Source organism: Pristiophorus japonicus, chromosome 9 (assembly GCF_044704955.1).
Source record: "Pristiophorus japonicus isolate sPriJap1 chromosome 9, sPriJap1.hap1, whole genome shotgun sequence".
Classification (NCBI taxonomy): domain Eukaryota; kingdom Metazoa; phylum Chordata; class Chondrichthyes; family Pristiophoridae; genus Pristiophorus; species Pristiophorus japonicus.
The window spans coordinates 144,402,258-144,418,201 of record NC_091985.1 but is presented as its reverse complement, the minus strand read 5'-3'; the positions used below and the strand labels follow the sequence as shown (position 1 = coordinate 144,418,201).

Here is a 15,944-nt window from a genome sequence, read left to right as displayed (position 1 = left end):
AAAGAGTTGAGTGAACAGTCAGTAGTAATCAAGGCAACTGGTTTACAGTTTTCACACACATATGTACCTAATAATGGATATTGAGCCTGAAAATATCGTCAACATTCTAATAAAAATGAAATGTGACTTATTCTGTATCACAGATCAGAAAGCAGCATAGACTCTAACTCACTGTGAACAACGCCATGGGAGAACCTTGTAGTATTATTATATAAACTTCATGTACCAGTGTATTGCTCGTTGGGTTGCCACAATCATCGAATGAATATGTTTTTTAATAATGTACAAATAATGTGCAGGTGCAGGCCTGGAGGAAGCAGGGTCATTCAAACATTAATAGGGTGCAGGAGAGGTCCGGAGGCTATTAAAAATGAATGAACTTCAACAGAGGAAGTAAGGTCCACAGGAACATCGCAACCTTAGCCAGGGATGCAGGAAGTGGAGTTGACAGGTTGATCTATAGTGTGACCAATGGAAGGAGGAGCAAAGGAAAGGATGGGGCTGGAGGAAGGCAATGAATCCGTCTCAGAATAAAGGGGTCGGCCATTTAAGACAAAGATAAGGAGGAATTTCTTTACTCAGAGGGTGGTGAATCTTTGGAATTCTCTGCCCCAGAGGGCTGTGGGTGCTGAGTCTCTGAATATATTCAAGGCTGAGATAAATAGAATTTTGGAGTCTAGGGGAATCAAAGGATATGGAGATCGGGCAGGAAAGTAGAGTTGAGGTCGATGATCAGCCGTAGGGCCCACTCCTGCTCCTATTTCTTATGTTTTTATAATCCAAAACCATTGCAAAATTTAAGAGCCGGAATCGGGGCTTATGAAATGAGACAACAAGGAATACACAGACCCATGGCTAAAGGAAGGATGGAGTGGGCGAGAATCTGAACTTTTCTAGAAATTATATTGAATTCAAAGGGAGTCTTTTTGATAATGCAGAAACCTCTCTTGCCCACCGCATTGAAAAATGGAGTACGTCTTTTTTTTGAGTGGATTGAAACTTCACAGCTCATAATGGTACAGCAAAATTACAGTTTGTGCCCACTTACTAAATACACGATGCAGCAGGATCACGTGGAGAACAAACACAACATGATGCCGCCATCGAAGCTCAAAGGAGGAGGGGGAGGGCGGTAAAGCAACTGGGGCCAATGGCAATGCTGTGACCATTGGAGGTGCGGTGGATGAGGCCAACTCTTCGGGCCAAATCGGGCCGCCGTCCTCCTCCCCCGCCGCCGCCCCGACTTCGGACCATCTCTCTTTCCCCTCCCTCCAACCCCGAGCCAATGACCTCCCCTCATCCAGCTCAGGCCAGGTCCCGAGGGTGCCAGACAAGGGAGGTTCAACCTGCGCCAGAGCACAATATATATTTTTTTAACACCTTCCCGCGCACCAGCCTCGGACTCCAAAGGACTAAAGGAGGTAGGGCAATGGTTTTTCGCTCACTTTTTTCCCCCCAGAACTTCGGCTGGTCCGAAGCTGTCATTGACGTTCAATGAGGGAATGGGGCTCAGGCAAGCAGGACTGATGCCAACTGCACTGACACGGCCATAGAACATATAAATCGCTGTAACAACCTCTTCAATATTAAATGTTCAACCTTCACCAGAGCCTCAATATCTGCAGGCTCTTAACTGACCTTCGTGGAAACAAAAGCCAGTATTCCGATCTCCAGCCTAAACGGCAGTTGACCTTTGAGTGAACCCTCCCAATGTTCACTTAACATCAGTTTCGCTTTGCAGCCTTAAAGGGACATCCGCCTACACTTTAACAGAAGAATAAACCATTGTATTATTAAAATGCTCCCCATCTACTTCATCCGCCCCACTTCAGTCCTGAACTATTTTTTCCAATGGTGGCAGCAGCACCATTGGCCTCAGTCGCTTGAAAAAAATATATACAGGGTGAAAAAGATCGATTCAACACATAGGCAAGCAACCTTTCATTTTACCTAGAAGCATTTTTTGCCCTTCCACCATCACAGTTAACCTCTCTGCCTTACAGGAAGGCAGGCCCGACTTGTGATGAGCTTTTCTTCTGTCAGTTATGGCCCCATGCAATGCTAGCAGACAGACGCTTTGGAGCAGCCTAAAATAAGCGGGTTCGCACCCCCGCTAAAACAGAAGAAGAATGTCAGGCCGATGTTGTTACACATCCGTCAGCTCGGATCCCGCAGCATAACGCCCGGGCCCAAAGCCCACCGGCACATAGGGCCATCTTTCGCCCGAGTGACACCATGCTGTCACCACTGGAAATATTTGCTTTATTCTTTGTGAGCTCCCCAATCTCTGGAGTCCGAGCGCAGCTTTTAACAGCAGAAAAACATACAGAGCCCCTGTTCCCGCCCCCCCCCTCCACCCCGCATAAAGTGTGCGCCCGCAGTCCACACATGTTTGTTATTTTTATTTTCCACTGCTCCTCCACTGGGCAGTCAACTTTTTGCTCATTTCCACAGAATAACAACATTTCGCAGCTGGGCAGCGTTCGGTTAATGGCTAACACATGTAACAGATGGTATTGAATAAATATTTTAAGAGAATTGATTTTAAATATTCAGTGATGTTAAAAAAAAAAGAACACAAATGTGAACTTGAAAGGGAACCTTGTGCCAGTTAAGTAGATAAATGGCACCCAGTCAGAATGGAGCACTCCTGCTACGTTTTGCCTGTGCAGCTTGTCCCAATCTTTGGCAGCAAGGCCACAAACCTGAACTGCAGCTGTTGTTTGCTACGAAATGATTGAGTGTGTATTGAGATAAGGGAGCAGGCTGATACAGGGATGCTCGGCCTAGCTCCACTCCTTCATTCTATTTCGCCACACTGAACTCGCACCAGTTTATCATAAATGTTTTGAAAAATGACATACCAAACAAAATCTGGAGCAGGCACAGAGTGAGAATGAAATGGAAATGAGTATGAGCAAAGGCAGAGCAGCTGAGAACTGGGGGTATGAAAAAGGTACAGTAGAAATGTGGAATGTGTACAAAGGGCTCCAGGGCAGAGCTTTTTGAGAGGTTTATGAGGGCTTTATGAGAGACCCACACTTGGATAGAGGAGGGCCAGGTCAGTTGGAAAGATGAGGGACACAGTTAAATAGATATAAAATATCATTTTCTATCCAAGACTGTGGAGCACAATAGAGCATCTATCAGTGGAATACTGCATTACTTGCCTAAATTCATTACATTAATGTGAGCCACTTTGCTTTAGAAGCAGTAAAAAGATGCAGAGTCATCTGACTGGCTCTGCTATTTAGAGAAGTGTTTCGACTTTATGGTTGTTGAATGCAAATCCTTGCATGGTATGACTGGCACTTGCTTTCTTTTGCAGCTTTGCGATTGGGATAATGAACATTCTTGGTCTAATCTGTAGGTTGTCCTGGAGGCAGTGCGCAAAGATATTTTGGTCCATTTTCACTTAAGTGGCCAGTGACTCGATGGTAAACTTTAATTGAATTCTCACACAGGCGTCAGAAAGTTGCGTCATGTCATGTGTGCCTCCGACACGGGTGGGTGGGGTGGCTTGACCCATCCACCTCCACGGAGGTGTGTGGGGGGCCTGACCCATCCACTTCCATGGCACGAACCTGGTATTGCAGTACTTCCAGGAACGGTGCTTTGGCTCTCGGCCTTTTGGCTAAGAGCATTGGCGCAGAGTGATCCTTGATGTGTGCAAGGTGATCTCTGACGTTTGTAATCTGACAAGATGATCTGACAAAGAATTGGAAAGATTGACAACGAATTTTTTTTAAAAAGATGTCGCTTCTCGGCCTTTTGGCTAAGATCATGCGTAATTGACCTGACAGGGGAGTAACCATGACCAGAAAGTTGTTCTCCCTGGATCAGGAAGGTGGTTCTCCTATGCTTTTTGGAAATAGGAGGTGGGTGGGGGACCTGACCCGTCCACCTCCATGGAGGTGGGTGGGGGGCTTGACCCATCCACCTCCATGGCACGAACCTGGTATTGCAGTACCTCCAGGAACGGTGCTTGGGCTCTAGGCCTTTTGGCTAAGAGCATTGGCGCAGAGTGATCCTTGATGGGTGCAAGGTGACCTCTGGCGTTTATGATCTGACAAAGAATTGGAAAGATTGGCAACGAAAAAAAAAAAAGATGTTGCTTCCAGGGACCTTCCTTACTGCGCTCTCTGAACTCCTTGTAACTGGTCATGCACCTAAACTCGGCCTGGTAAACCTATATTGCTACCCTTTGTTCCGAATGGTTGTTCAGCTGATGATGTCATTGAGCTTGAAGCCCAGGCTTGCCGCTCACATCAACTGTTTAACATCTCCCGAGCTGTTGAGACTGGGGCGGTCAAATGAAGATTCCAAAACGGAGATTGATAGTTAGTTAGGCCAGGGTATTTAGGGTTATGGAGCCACGGCAGGTAGGTGGAGTTAAGATCCAGGTCAGCCATGAACTGACTGAATGGCGGAACAGGCTCGAGGGGCTAAATGGCCCACTCCTGTTGCTATGTGGAGGAGCAGGTCTGAAAATGTAAAGATTTAATTACACATTCATTAGTTCTCAGAATTCAGAATGCATTAGATTGGGGATTTACTTCTAATATATTAAAAAGAAATGAGTGTGTGGTACCCCCAGGCATCCTAGACTGAATTCATCTCCCTTGTTTTAGTGTCTCTCCCTCAACGTACCATAGGCCAAAGTTTTCTCCGAGGCTTCTGTCAGCGCCACCTGTAACCATGCTAGATAGAAGGTGTTAAGAGCAGCCTTGAATAATTCTGGTCTTTCCTCCATTTCCTGTCGGGAAGCTCCTGGCCTCCAATCGATCTCCCTGACAACAGAGCTGAAATTCGGAATCAGAATCAGAGAGTCATGGGTGGGAAGCCATACAGGATGAAAACAGAAATGAGGAGGAATTTCTTCACTGAGGGTCGTGAATCTTTGGAATTCTCTACCCTAGAGAGCTGTGGAGGCTGGGTCTTTGAATATATTTAAGGTGGAGATAGACAGATTTTTAAATGATAAGGGAATAAAGGGTTATGGGGAGCGGGCGGGGAAGTGGAGTTGAGGCCAGGATCAGATCAACCATGATCTTATAGAATGGTGGAGCAGGCTCAAGGAGCTAAATGGCCTATTCCTGCTCCTATTTCTTATGTTATGTTCTTATGTAGGATCATAGAATTGTACAGCACAAAATGGAGGCAATTTGTTCTTTGCATTACTTAATCTTAACCTATAGACTTCTATTATAATTCTTGTTTCCGAATCAGAAGGTTGTGGGTTCAAGCCCCACTCCAGCGACATGAGCACGTAACATAGGCTGACACTCCAGTGCCGTACTGAGAGGGTGCTGCACTGTTGCAGGTGCTGTTTTTCAGATCAGACGTTAAACCAAGACCCCATCTGCTCTCTCAGGTGGATGTAAAAGATCCCATAGTACTATTCAAAGAAGCAGGGAAGTTCTCCCAGTGTCTGGGTAATATTTATCCCTCAACCAATATCCCCAAAACACATTATCTGCTCATTTGTCTCATTCACCACCTCTCTCACCACAAATTATGTTCCCTATCACTGATTCCTTTCCTCTCCTTGGCCACAGTCGGGCTGAACCAGGCTGCTCTCAAGCTTGACAAACGATTTGACCCCGAGCGGAGTTTGGAACCCCATTTCCTCTCCCTCACCAGGACCACCTACTTCCACCTCCGTAACATCACCCGTCCCTGCCCCTGCCCCTGCCTCAGCTCATCTGCTGCTGAAATCTTTGTCCATGTCTTTGCTAACTCTAGATGTGGCTATTCAAATGCTTTCACGGCTGGCCTCCCACCTGTAAATTTCAGCTCGTCCAAAACTCTGCTGCCCATGTCCTAACTCGCACCAAGTCCCATTTGTTTTCAAATTACTACATGCCCTCTCTATCTCTGTAACCTCCTCCAGCCCCACAACCTCATAAGATCTCTACGCTCCTCCAATTCTGGCCTCTTGAGCATCCCTAATTATGATCGCTCAACCATTTGGTGCCATGCCTTCTCTTGCCGAGGCCCTAAGCTGTGGAATTCCCTCCTTAAACCTCTCCAATTCTACCTCTCCTCCTTTAAGATGCTTCTTCAAACCTATCTTTTTGACAAAGCTTTTGGTCACCCTGTCCTAATATCACATTATGTGTCTCAGTTTCAAATTTTGTTTGATAATCGCTTCTGTGAAGCACCATGGAATGTTTTCCTGTGTTAAAGGCACTATATAAATGCAAGGACGTTTTATCTTTATGGAACCAATCTGCAAATTGGCTGCCGAGTTTGCCTCCATAAGAACAATGTTTACACATCAAAAGTAATTAATTAGCTGTGAAGCACTTTGGGTCATTGTAAGGATGTGAAAGGTGCTATATAAATGCAAGTCCTTTCTTTGTTAATGAAAGAAAAATGTAGCATTTTCCTGGCACTAGAGGTCACCCGTTCACTAAATGAAGATCATTTCACAGAAGCTGTTTCAAAATCTGCTAAACACATCTATAACAGGTATTGTGTTTTAATCTTAACCAAGATTATTGTGCATTAATGAACTCGGGAACTTGAAGGGGTCAAGGGTTTGAACACGCCTTTCACCTGCAGTGCCTGGGTTTTAATCCAGCTCAGACTGAGGATGTGAAATTCTGGCTGGCTGGAAGGGCTCTAAATGTAAGTAGAATTAATTTAGGCAATCTCAGTTGAAGGGCTGAATGTTTTTTTTAGCCCAAACAAATTTGGTATGTGTGAGAAATTTGTAGATATTGCAATTACGGTGTTATTTCACTAAATCTTCGATAACTTCACAGCTCACACTTCATAACATTATCACTCTTAAAATAGATAGGAAAATAATTTTAACTGCAAGCTCATTTATCAGCAATTAAATAAAACCTGAAACATCTTATTTTTACACAAAATATCCATACCTATAATTGAGTTTGTAAATGAATGTCTGTTTTGACTACAGGGAAAAGGTATCACTGTGGCACGTACTCCTTCCTGTAGCCGCACTGGATGCTTCTGCTGGCCCCCACTTCCAGCAGTCGAGCGAAACGGTCGCTATTGCTTGGGGATGGCGGTATTCTCTGGATTGTGTCTTTGACCATGCTCGTGTTGGAGGTGTACACCTGTCCATTTGGGCCCTGGTCCTTGAGAAATTCCAGGCAGATGCCATAGAAACATAGAATGAAGCTAATGGCAACCTACACGTGGGCTCCCTGTGTGTGCCAGTTCACCGAGAACTTGCCAGCTAATGTCATCAAGACGACGATGACCGAACGCCCGAAAACAGCCTCCCGGTATGAAAAGCATCGAACATTAGAGCTTGTAGTTTACTGGACTGAACACTCTGAGGATCTGTACAGCACTCTGTGGCTGTGTTATATGATGCACTGTTACAATCGTGGGCCACCCTGACCTGCGAGAGGACACCACCGCAAGTCTGGAGTATAACAGCTGGAGCGAGCCACTGCAGCTTCCAGTGCGAGCCGACACAATTTTGCGACGGCTTTGAGGTGGGCGACTGGGTGATATCATCAGGACCCAGGTCGCCGTTTGGAGCGTGGGCAGAAGCATCGGCGGGGCCCTGGTACAGCGGAGGAGCAGGAAGGTCATGGCGGACTTGCGACGACTGATCGGGGCGGATGAGGGATCGTGGCTGAGATTTGGTGGGTGATCGTGGCGGAGGTGCAGCGAATGTTTGTGGCGGAGGAGCGGCGAGAGTTCGTGGCGGAGGTGCGGCGAATGAGGGTACAGGGCCTAGAAGAGCCGAGGGCCCAGGGTTAGCACGGGCCAGTCTACACTGCGATATGTGTATGCACTAGGTCCATGCAGCAGAGCAGGTCTCCAGTCGTCCTGGTTCAACCCTTGCCACTGGATAAAGGCCGAGCTCTGTCAAGCCCATGTGGTGGCTAATGTGCAACGGTCACCACACGTTAAAAAAATCCATGCACAGGCATCTTCCACCCCGCAATTGGAGTTCAGGATTGGAACATCGGGTCCTTCATTGAAACATCTGTGAACTCATGTGGACGCAAGTCATCCTCGTTCGAGGGACCGCCTATGAATGATGAATGACAATCATTTCCAAATTAATTTGATTTTATGGTATTTGAACGTACCTGTCCTGGAGTCTCCAGGGATTAAAGATTCATCTCCAGGATACTGCAGTGAGCAAATCCAGGAGAAAAATCATAGGGGCATTAAAAGAATTGTAGGTCTTTTAAAAAAAAAAAAAAATTGAACACTTTTGATCAATAGTTATAAAAATATTGGAGATGGGAAGAAAAGACAATCATCCAATTGGTTAACGAAGAATCTGTTCACTTTCCAATTGGATGAGAAGGCGGGGCACCACGGTGTTGGACGACCAATGGCGGGAGTGTGGAGGCAGGTTGGATGGAGGCAGGAAGCCATGTGATGACACCCCCAGGAATATAGCCCGCCAGAGTGGGCATATGTGTAACAAATTAGAATATACAAAGCCACATATCCAACTGAAGCTATAAGGTTCACTTACTTATTTGGCTTTATATCAGGGATTCACATTTCTCAGAGATTCAGAGTTCTAAAAACAGTCCGTCTTGACCTATAGCTGGAGAGGATTTACAGAATCTGCTTTATATAGAACACTCATTACATTATACTGCCTATTTTCCAAGTTGATCATTTGGGACCACGGCTGATGCAGGCATCGGACGCCTGACCTTGCAACGACCTATTCACTAATTGCCCAGTCTTCCAATGGGTAATTTGGGGCCAAAAGCGGAGGCTGTGTGGATCTGTCATAAACTGATTATTTATTGAACTCGTGTCCCTCTCCGATACTTCGGGCTCTGGGCGAGGTTCTGGGCGAGGTTTGAGTGTGTGACACACACTCAAACCGGTGACATTGCAATCTTGGGACTTGGCCTGGCTGAGTAGAGGGGGTTTTTTTTGGTAAAAGATATATTTTTATTTGTACTTTACAGGCAGTGGAACATCGAAGTGTGATGCCGGATCAGGTGATTTAAATATGGCCCAGTGGGTCGAAAAGCCAACAGCTGCTTGTCTTTAAGTGGGTCTCCCGTAGCAACCATTGCACCAGGTCGTCAAATTTAAGCTTCTGTGACAGCAACTTGAGCGTCGAGAGAAGATATGAAGCATTCTGCCACAGGAAACCCCTGGGTTAACAGATGTACAGTAAATGTAGAATAGCTGCTTGTGAGGTGGGTGCAAGGAGGACAGCCATGTTAGGCACCCCATGGTACCCTCTCCTCAGAAGGGCAATGCAGTCTACCTGGAAGGAAACGGTGACCAGAGTCGATGCTGTTTGCAGGATCTGGCAGCAAATGCGGAAGAAGATGGCACACATGAAGGAAGCTGCCTTGGTGAAATTATCCAACGGGACTGTATCCCAGATAGATGGTCGGAGCATGCAAGCCGCAAAATGTTGCTCGGCAACCTGTTGCACATTTGCTACTATGCGATGCTAAGCAATCAAGCAACCTCACAACTCTTTCATGACTCATCATGCACGCCCTTACTGCAGCAGCATACACATTCAAGCAGGAACTAGCATCCAGAACTCTCGTTGCACTGACATCTCAAAAGTGCTGCACAGCAAAAAAAACTTGCAAACATAATCTAGCTGCATGATGCACATTCGTATACGCACACACACTGCGATGCAAAATGGCCACTTGGGTGTCACTGTACAAGTTCTAGAAACTTTCAACATCATTGTTAGCAAGACAAATTAGCTCAAAGCAAGAGGGAACACATGCAGACAGGAGAAGGGGACCCTTGTGTCCGCCCTCTTGACACCTTTTCAAGAGGCTACATTAAACAGTTTTGGCACTGAAAGGGAAGGAGGGAGGGTAAAACTGGAGGTGTTTCCCCAAGCTGAGGCTCGGTACCATCCCTCTTGTTTTGCCTTTTCCCCCCTTACTCAACCTTGCACAGAAATATACTTGAGCACGTTGCCACGACACACAGCATATTGCTGTGTAAGCAGTGTTTAAATGCCATGGCACCATGTCATACGTTTCTGGCCCCTGGTCAAATAATGATGGCACTGTTCCCATTGAACTGGATTTTTACACTATAGGTCAGGAAAGGTAGATAGTCAGTGGAAATGGTTTTTAGCTACAATTCATGATTGGTGAGGGACATTAAGCAATGGTATTTGTTTATGGTAGGTAAGAGCTATCGGGAACGTTCTTTTGCCATGGTTCCTGGCCATTGAGGAATGCATAGAAATAATGTTTGGCTGGGGTTCATGGTTCATGAAGGCAATATGGAGGCAGACAGAAAATGCTGGGAATCTCAGCTGGTAGGAAACATCTGTGGAGAGAATGGATGTAGTGGTGCCTGATCAGTACCTAATGGGTTCAGTGCGAGAAATCTTGCAGTCTAACCAGTCCGATAAATTGAAAACAAAATCAGAAATGCAACTGCTGCAGTGAAACATTTAAATTCATTATATTTTCAAGAAATTGTGTTGGTCAATATGTTGTTCTGCAAGAATAAAATATGGGCCCTTTGAACAACAGGGTGGTTTGTAACTGAAACCTGGCATTGCTGATTATTTGAAGAATCCTGGAGCAATAAGAACATAAGAAATAGAAACAGGAGTAAGCCATATGGCCCCTCGAGCCTGCTCCGCCATTCAATAAGATCATGGCTGATCTGATCATGGACTCAGCTCCACTTCCCCGCACGCTCCCTATAACCCCTTATCCCCTTATCATTTAAGAAACTGTCTATTTCTGTCTTAAATTTATTCAATGTCCCAGCTTCCACAGCTCTCTGAGGCACTGAATTCCACAGATTTACAACCCTCTCAGAGAAGAAATTTCTTCTCATCTCAGTTTTAAATGAGTGGCCCCTTACTCTAAGATCGTGCCCTCTAGTTCTAGTCTCCCCCATCAGTGGAAACATCCTCTCTGCATCCACCTTCTCAAGCCCCCTCATAATCTTATACATTTCGATAAGATCACCTCTCATTCTTCTGAATACCAATGAGTAGAGACCCAATCTACTCAACCTTTCCTCATGTTAACCCCCTCATCCCCAGAATCAACCTAGTGAACTTTCTCTGAACTGCCTCCAAAGCAAGTATATCCTTTCGTAAATATCAAAACGAAAACTGCATGCAGTATTCCTAGTGTGGCCTCACCAATACCTTATATAGCTGTAGTAAGACTTCCCTGCTTTTATACTCCATCCCCTTTGCAAAAAAAGCCCAAGATACCATTGGCCTTCTTGATCACTTGCTGTACCTGCATACTAGCCTTTTGTGTTTCATGCACAAGTACCCCCAGGTTCCTCTGTACTGCGACACTTTGCAATCTTTCTCCATTTAAATAATAACTTGCTCTTTGATTTATTTTCTGTCAAAGTGCATGACCTCACACTTTCCAGCATTGTACTCCATCTGCCAAATTTTTGCCCACTCACTTAGCCTATCTATGTTCTTTTGCAGATTTTTTGTGTCCTCACACATTGCTTTTCCTCCCATCTTTGTATCGTCATCAAACTTGACTACATTACACTCAGTCCCTTCTTTCAAATCGTTAATATAGATTGTAAATAGTTGAGGTCCCAGCACTGATCCCTGCGGCACCCCACTAGATACTGGTTGCCTAACAGAGAATGAACCATTTCTCCCAACTCTCTGTTCTCTGTTAGTTAGTCAATCCTCTATCCATGCTAATATATTACCCCCAACCTTTTATGTGGCACCTTGTCAAATGCCTTCTGGAAGTCCAAATACACCAAATACACTGTTTCTCCTTTATCCACCCTGTTCGTTACATCCTCAAAGAACACCAGCAAATTTGTCAAACATGACTTCCCCTTCATAAATCCATGCTGACCCTGCCTGACCGAATTTTGCTTTTTCAAATGTCCTGCTACTGCTTCTTTAGTAATGGACTCCAACATTTTCCCAACCACAGATGTTAGGCTAACTGGTCTATAGTTTCCTGCTTTTTGTCTGCCTCCTTTTTTAAGAGAATAGTCGTTTGGCTTCCATCAGATTATGAAAGTCACAGTGAACCTTATTATAGATTTACAATTGCTTCCAGAATCCATTTGGATAAATTATTCCGGAAAGATTGTTGGATTTATCAGGTAGAAAAAGGTAACTAAGCGATTGGGCTGGTTGGCACTGTGCTATCGTCCCTGGTGACTTGGTTCTCTTCCAACTGGTAGACAGGATGAAAGTCTTTTTCTCAGTGTTTAAAAACAGCATTGTCTTTGTGAGTAAGACCTGCTTTTCATTTGCTCAAAGGCACACAATATAAGTTGTATCATCTCCACGTGATGTCACCACAATAAAAGTGAAGAGCTCTTCTCCCAACCCCGAATTTAAAAGCTAAGTTTAGCAGCTGCACTTTCTTTCTATGGCAGTGCCCCTTTCAGTGTTCGGAATGAAATGGGTTTAGGCCGTTTCAATGAAGTTTCTAATGAATGCAAGTCCACAGCAAAAACCAAAAGCTGCCACAATTTACATTGAGCTCAGGAAAAAATCCCAACAAGGGGCAGATGTCCAGCTGGCAGTTTCTAAGACAGGACCTTGTGTTCGGAGGTGTTATTGAGGAAGAAGCGTTTCTGAGGTGCTATTGAGGAAGAAGTGTAAAGAAGGAAGACTGGCTCACAGGTCAGACAGATGAATAATGAGCATCTGTTCAGGATGAGTAAACACTATTGTAATCGCCATGGTGATGACTTACCTTTGATATTTTCTCTCTCTGCTTTCTGTTCTGCAGCGGCTACATCTCAGTGAGGATGTGGCTGGAGCCACTTTCATGGCAGCTGGAAGCTCAGCCCCTGAGCTCTTCACCTCCATCATAGGTAACCCATCCAAGTCAAGTGTGAAACAAGCAAGGCTGCAGTTTGTTAATCCTGATTTGTTCATCGCCACCTTGCTAATCACTCATTTCTCCAGTGAATTGTCTGATATCAATTTTTGCATGGCTGTTGTTTTGCATGTTGCACATTCAAAGGCTTCACTTTAAAGGGAAGCACTGTTAAATGCATAATCACGTACTTTCCCTCTGTGTTCCACAGGGGTGAGTTTAGAATGAGATGTACCTCTTATTGAGGTGCTGCTCTTGAGCCCAGGAGCCACCCGTTAGCTCAGATCTTCCAGTGCGGTCTTGCTTGTTGCCAGCACTATCAGCACTGAGTTTTGTAGCATCCAACTTTATTGAAACAGTTATGGCCTTGTTATATATTTCTGATCCTGTCCCACTCGAATCTTTTTGTTTTTATTTGTGGAGGTTGAGAAAATCATGTGTCACTTTGTGCCAAGAATTAGTACAGATTAATGACTGATCAACAAAATGTGCTTGTGTACCATGAAAGGGATCTGCACGATTCTTCCTTTAAATTGAGGGATCTGCTAAGTTGCTGTTTGTACTGTTTTGGCACTTGACTGTGAGGTGTTTGTATGTGTAACAGACAGAATATTCTCTCTTCTCCATTGCTGATGCTGTGACTCTTGCTGGGTCATTGTCCAGTGGGTACTGGTTGCCTTCTGCTGCACATCCAGTGCCCACTCTATGTGAGCCTCGGCAGGGTGTTTGTCCGTATGGCCATCACCACTGAGCCCAGTCCACATGCAGAATGTTTCTGTCAAGGATCACTGGGTAATGATTAGGAATGGGAACCCTGACATTAGCTTGGCTAAGGGGCAATGGAGCCAGTTAAGTGTCTCATCCACTAATCTGACTGCAATCAGCTAATTCAACAAAATCCAGAAATTGAACCTCGGATCTTCCTAGTCCATATGGAAACATCATTAATCATAGAAGAATGCAACACAGAAGGAGGCCATTTGGCCCATCGTGCCTGTCCCTGCTCTTTGAAAGAGCTGCCCAATTAGTCCTACTCCCCTGCCTTTTCCCCATAGCACTGCAATTTTTTCCCGTCAAGTATTTATCCAGTTCCCTTTTGAAACATTATTGAATCTGCTTCCAGCACCCTTTCAGGCAGAGCATTCCAGATCATAATAACTCACTGCATTAAAAAAAAAAATCCTCATCTTGCCTCTGGTTCTTTTGCCAATGAAAATCTTGTGTTTGCGCTTACTATCTGTCTGTCAAACATTATTTTTTATTATTATGCTTTTGTCATGCATTTTATCATCTTTTTTCATTATAGATATGGATATACGAATTTACAATGTAAACTGTGTAAATCTGTCACACTGCTATTACACCCACCCACCAGAGGTGGTGCTGTGGCACCTCAGCTTTGCATCTCTCAGCTTCTCAGCCTGTACTGCAGACAAATTCCAATGCTCCACCCAACTCTGCTTTCCCAGTTGCTAATTTTAAAGTTATACATTCTTGGTTTTTATATTGGAGTTTGATTTGATATTATTAGTTATGATTAAAGACCGAACATATGACTTTAAAATTGAGACTCATTATTTGATAATTTATATCTTAGTAAAAATCTCATGTTTGCATGGCCTAATCCAATTATCTCACGCCCTCTAACCTCTCTTCCCCTGATTTGCCTTGACTCCCCATGTACAATATCACAGGAGATGGAGTCATTTTTATTGAATATTTATCTGTCTCTTGACATTGTCTCTCATTCAGCTTTCTAAGCAGAATTTTACATTGATGGAAAAACCTTGTTGAAGAATTGTCAATATGTATGCCATTTGAAAACTGGGTATTCAGATTTCATGCTTTAGTGAGACAGTATCTTTACAAATTGTCATGGATTTGGTTGTTGTATATTTATTCAGATGATTTAAGAAGCATTTTGGAGGAATTAAGCTAAGGTGTTAAGCTGCTATTTTAATGAAGCTCAATTAAGGTGAAATATCGGAGTTGTCACCTGTATTAAGGTACCTCAGACACTGAAAGTGTGCATCACAAACTTACAGTCTCCAATGTCCACTCGCAACATGAGAGCTACCTCACCGTGGCTTAGTACTCCGAATATCTACCCTATTGTGTTTAAAGTTCAAGCTATTATGTCTTTGTTGTATGCACAGTGTAGCTGGCATCCCAAAGATACTGCAGTTCTCAAAAGTTCATATCCCTGCTTATAATTCCCTTTCTATTTCTCAGGGGTGTTCATCACAAAAGGCGATGTAGGGGTCGGAACCATCGTGGGCTCGGCAGTGTTCAACATTCTCTGCATTATTGGAGTGTGCGGACTTTTTTCAGGGCTGGTAAGCAAACCTCCTGCCGTCACCTGCAAGGAATTAGCACGATCATCATGTGCGGCATCAGAAAACCCGAGCTCTTGGTGCATGTTGTTCGGAATCTTCTTGGTTATTAGTTGGGTAGTCATGCCTTGGTTGAACAAACTTAAAAAAAAGAGCAAGCAGCAGAAACTGCTGTAAGGTGTTTGTGCTAATTGATATGTGACATATGAAAACAGATAAAAGAGCTGTTTTTTTCTCTTTGGAGAGGATGAGGAAGCAAGAAATCTATTGTTACCTGTAGTGAGATGATAGACAATATGAAAACAATCAGCAAGTCCACCACCGTCTTTCCAATTGAGGCACTTCTGATGTACGCGACTGCTGCCAACGAACCGGAAGTGGTCTGCTCATGAGGTTTGGTTCGTCAAAGATGTGGGTTTGTTAAAAAAGGGACGGGAGATGGCTTGTTGAGAAAACCGGGAACATTTTTAAAAGCCGTGAAGGGAGCGGGCTGGTGAAAAAGCCGGTAAGCCGGAACACTTATCAGATGCTCCATCTGTTGTGGTGAACCTTATTTTTAAAGTTTAGGACCTGCTAGTTATACGCAGAATGTTTCTGCGCCGCTTCCTGTTCGTTGGCAGCAGCCATTCCGATTTCGGATATGGTTAAACAATCTGGTCTCCAGATCAAAGCTGTCATCTGAAGATTGATTAGATTCAAACAGTTTCAAAACAAAATTCGTTAAGAAATACCAGGCATGACCATGTTGGATGGAGTAAGTGGTTTCCTTATATGAGATAGTTGCCGATCGCCTGCTAGATTAGTG

General features: G+C 44.4%; 1 protein-coding gene and 1 non-coding gene across 4 annotated transcripts in view; both read left to right on the top strand.

Moving 5' to 3' along the window:
* The window catches only part of slc24a3 (solute carrier family 24 member 3), a 466,872-nt gene that overhangs the window by 321,471 nt on the left and 129,457 nt on the right, over positions 1 to 15,944 (top strand). For 2 of the 3 annotated variants that reach the window (XM_070888803.1, XM_070888805.1), the window contains exons 5-6: positions 12,717 to 12,801; positions 15,039 to 15,142. The exons of the other annotated variant lie outside the window; for it this stretch is intronic. In XM_070888803.1, coding sequence (XP_070744904.1) covers positions 12,717 to 12,801; positions 15,039 to 15,142 — 189 coding nt within the window. The remainder of the gene's footprint in view (positions 1 to 12,716; positions 12,802 to 15,038; positions 15,143 to 15,944) is intronic. 3 annotated transcript variants of the gene reach the window in all.
* LOC139274349 (U2 spliceosomal RNA) lies at positions 3,756 to 3,951 on the top strand. The gene has a single exon (XR_011595448.1). It is a non-coding gene; the product is annotated as a U2 spliceosomal RNA (small nuclear RNA).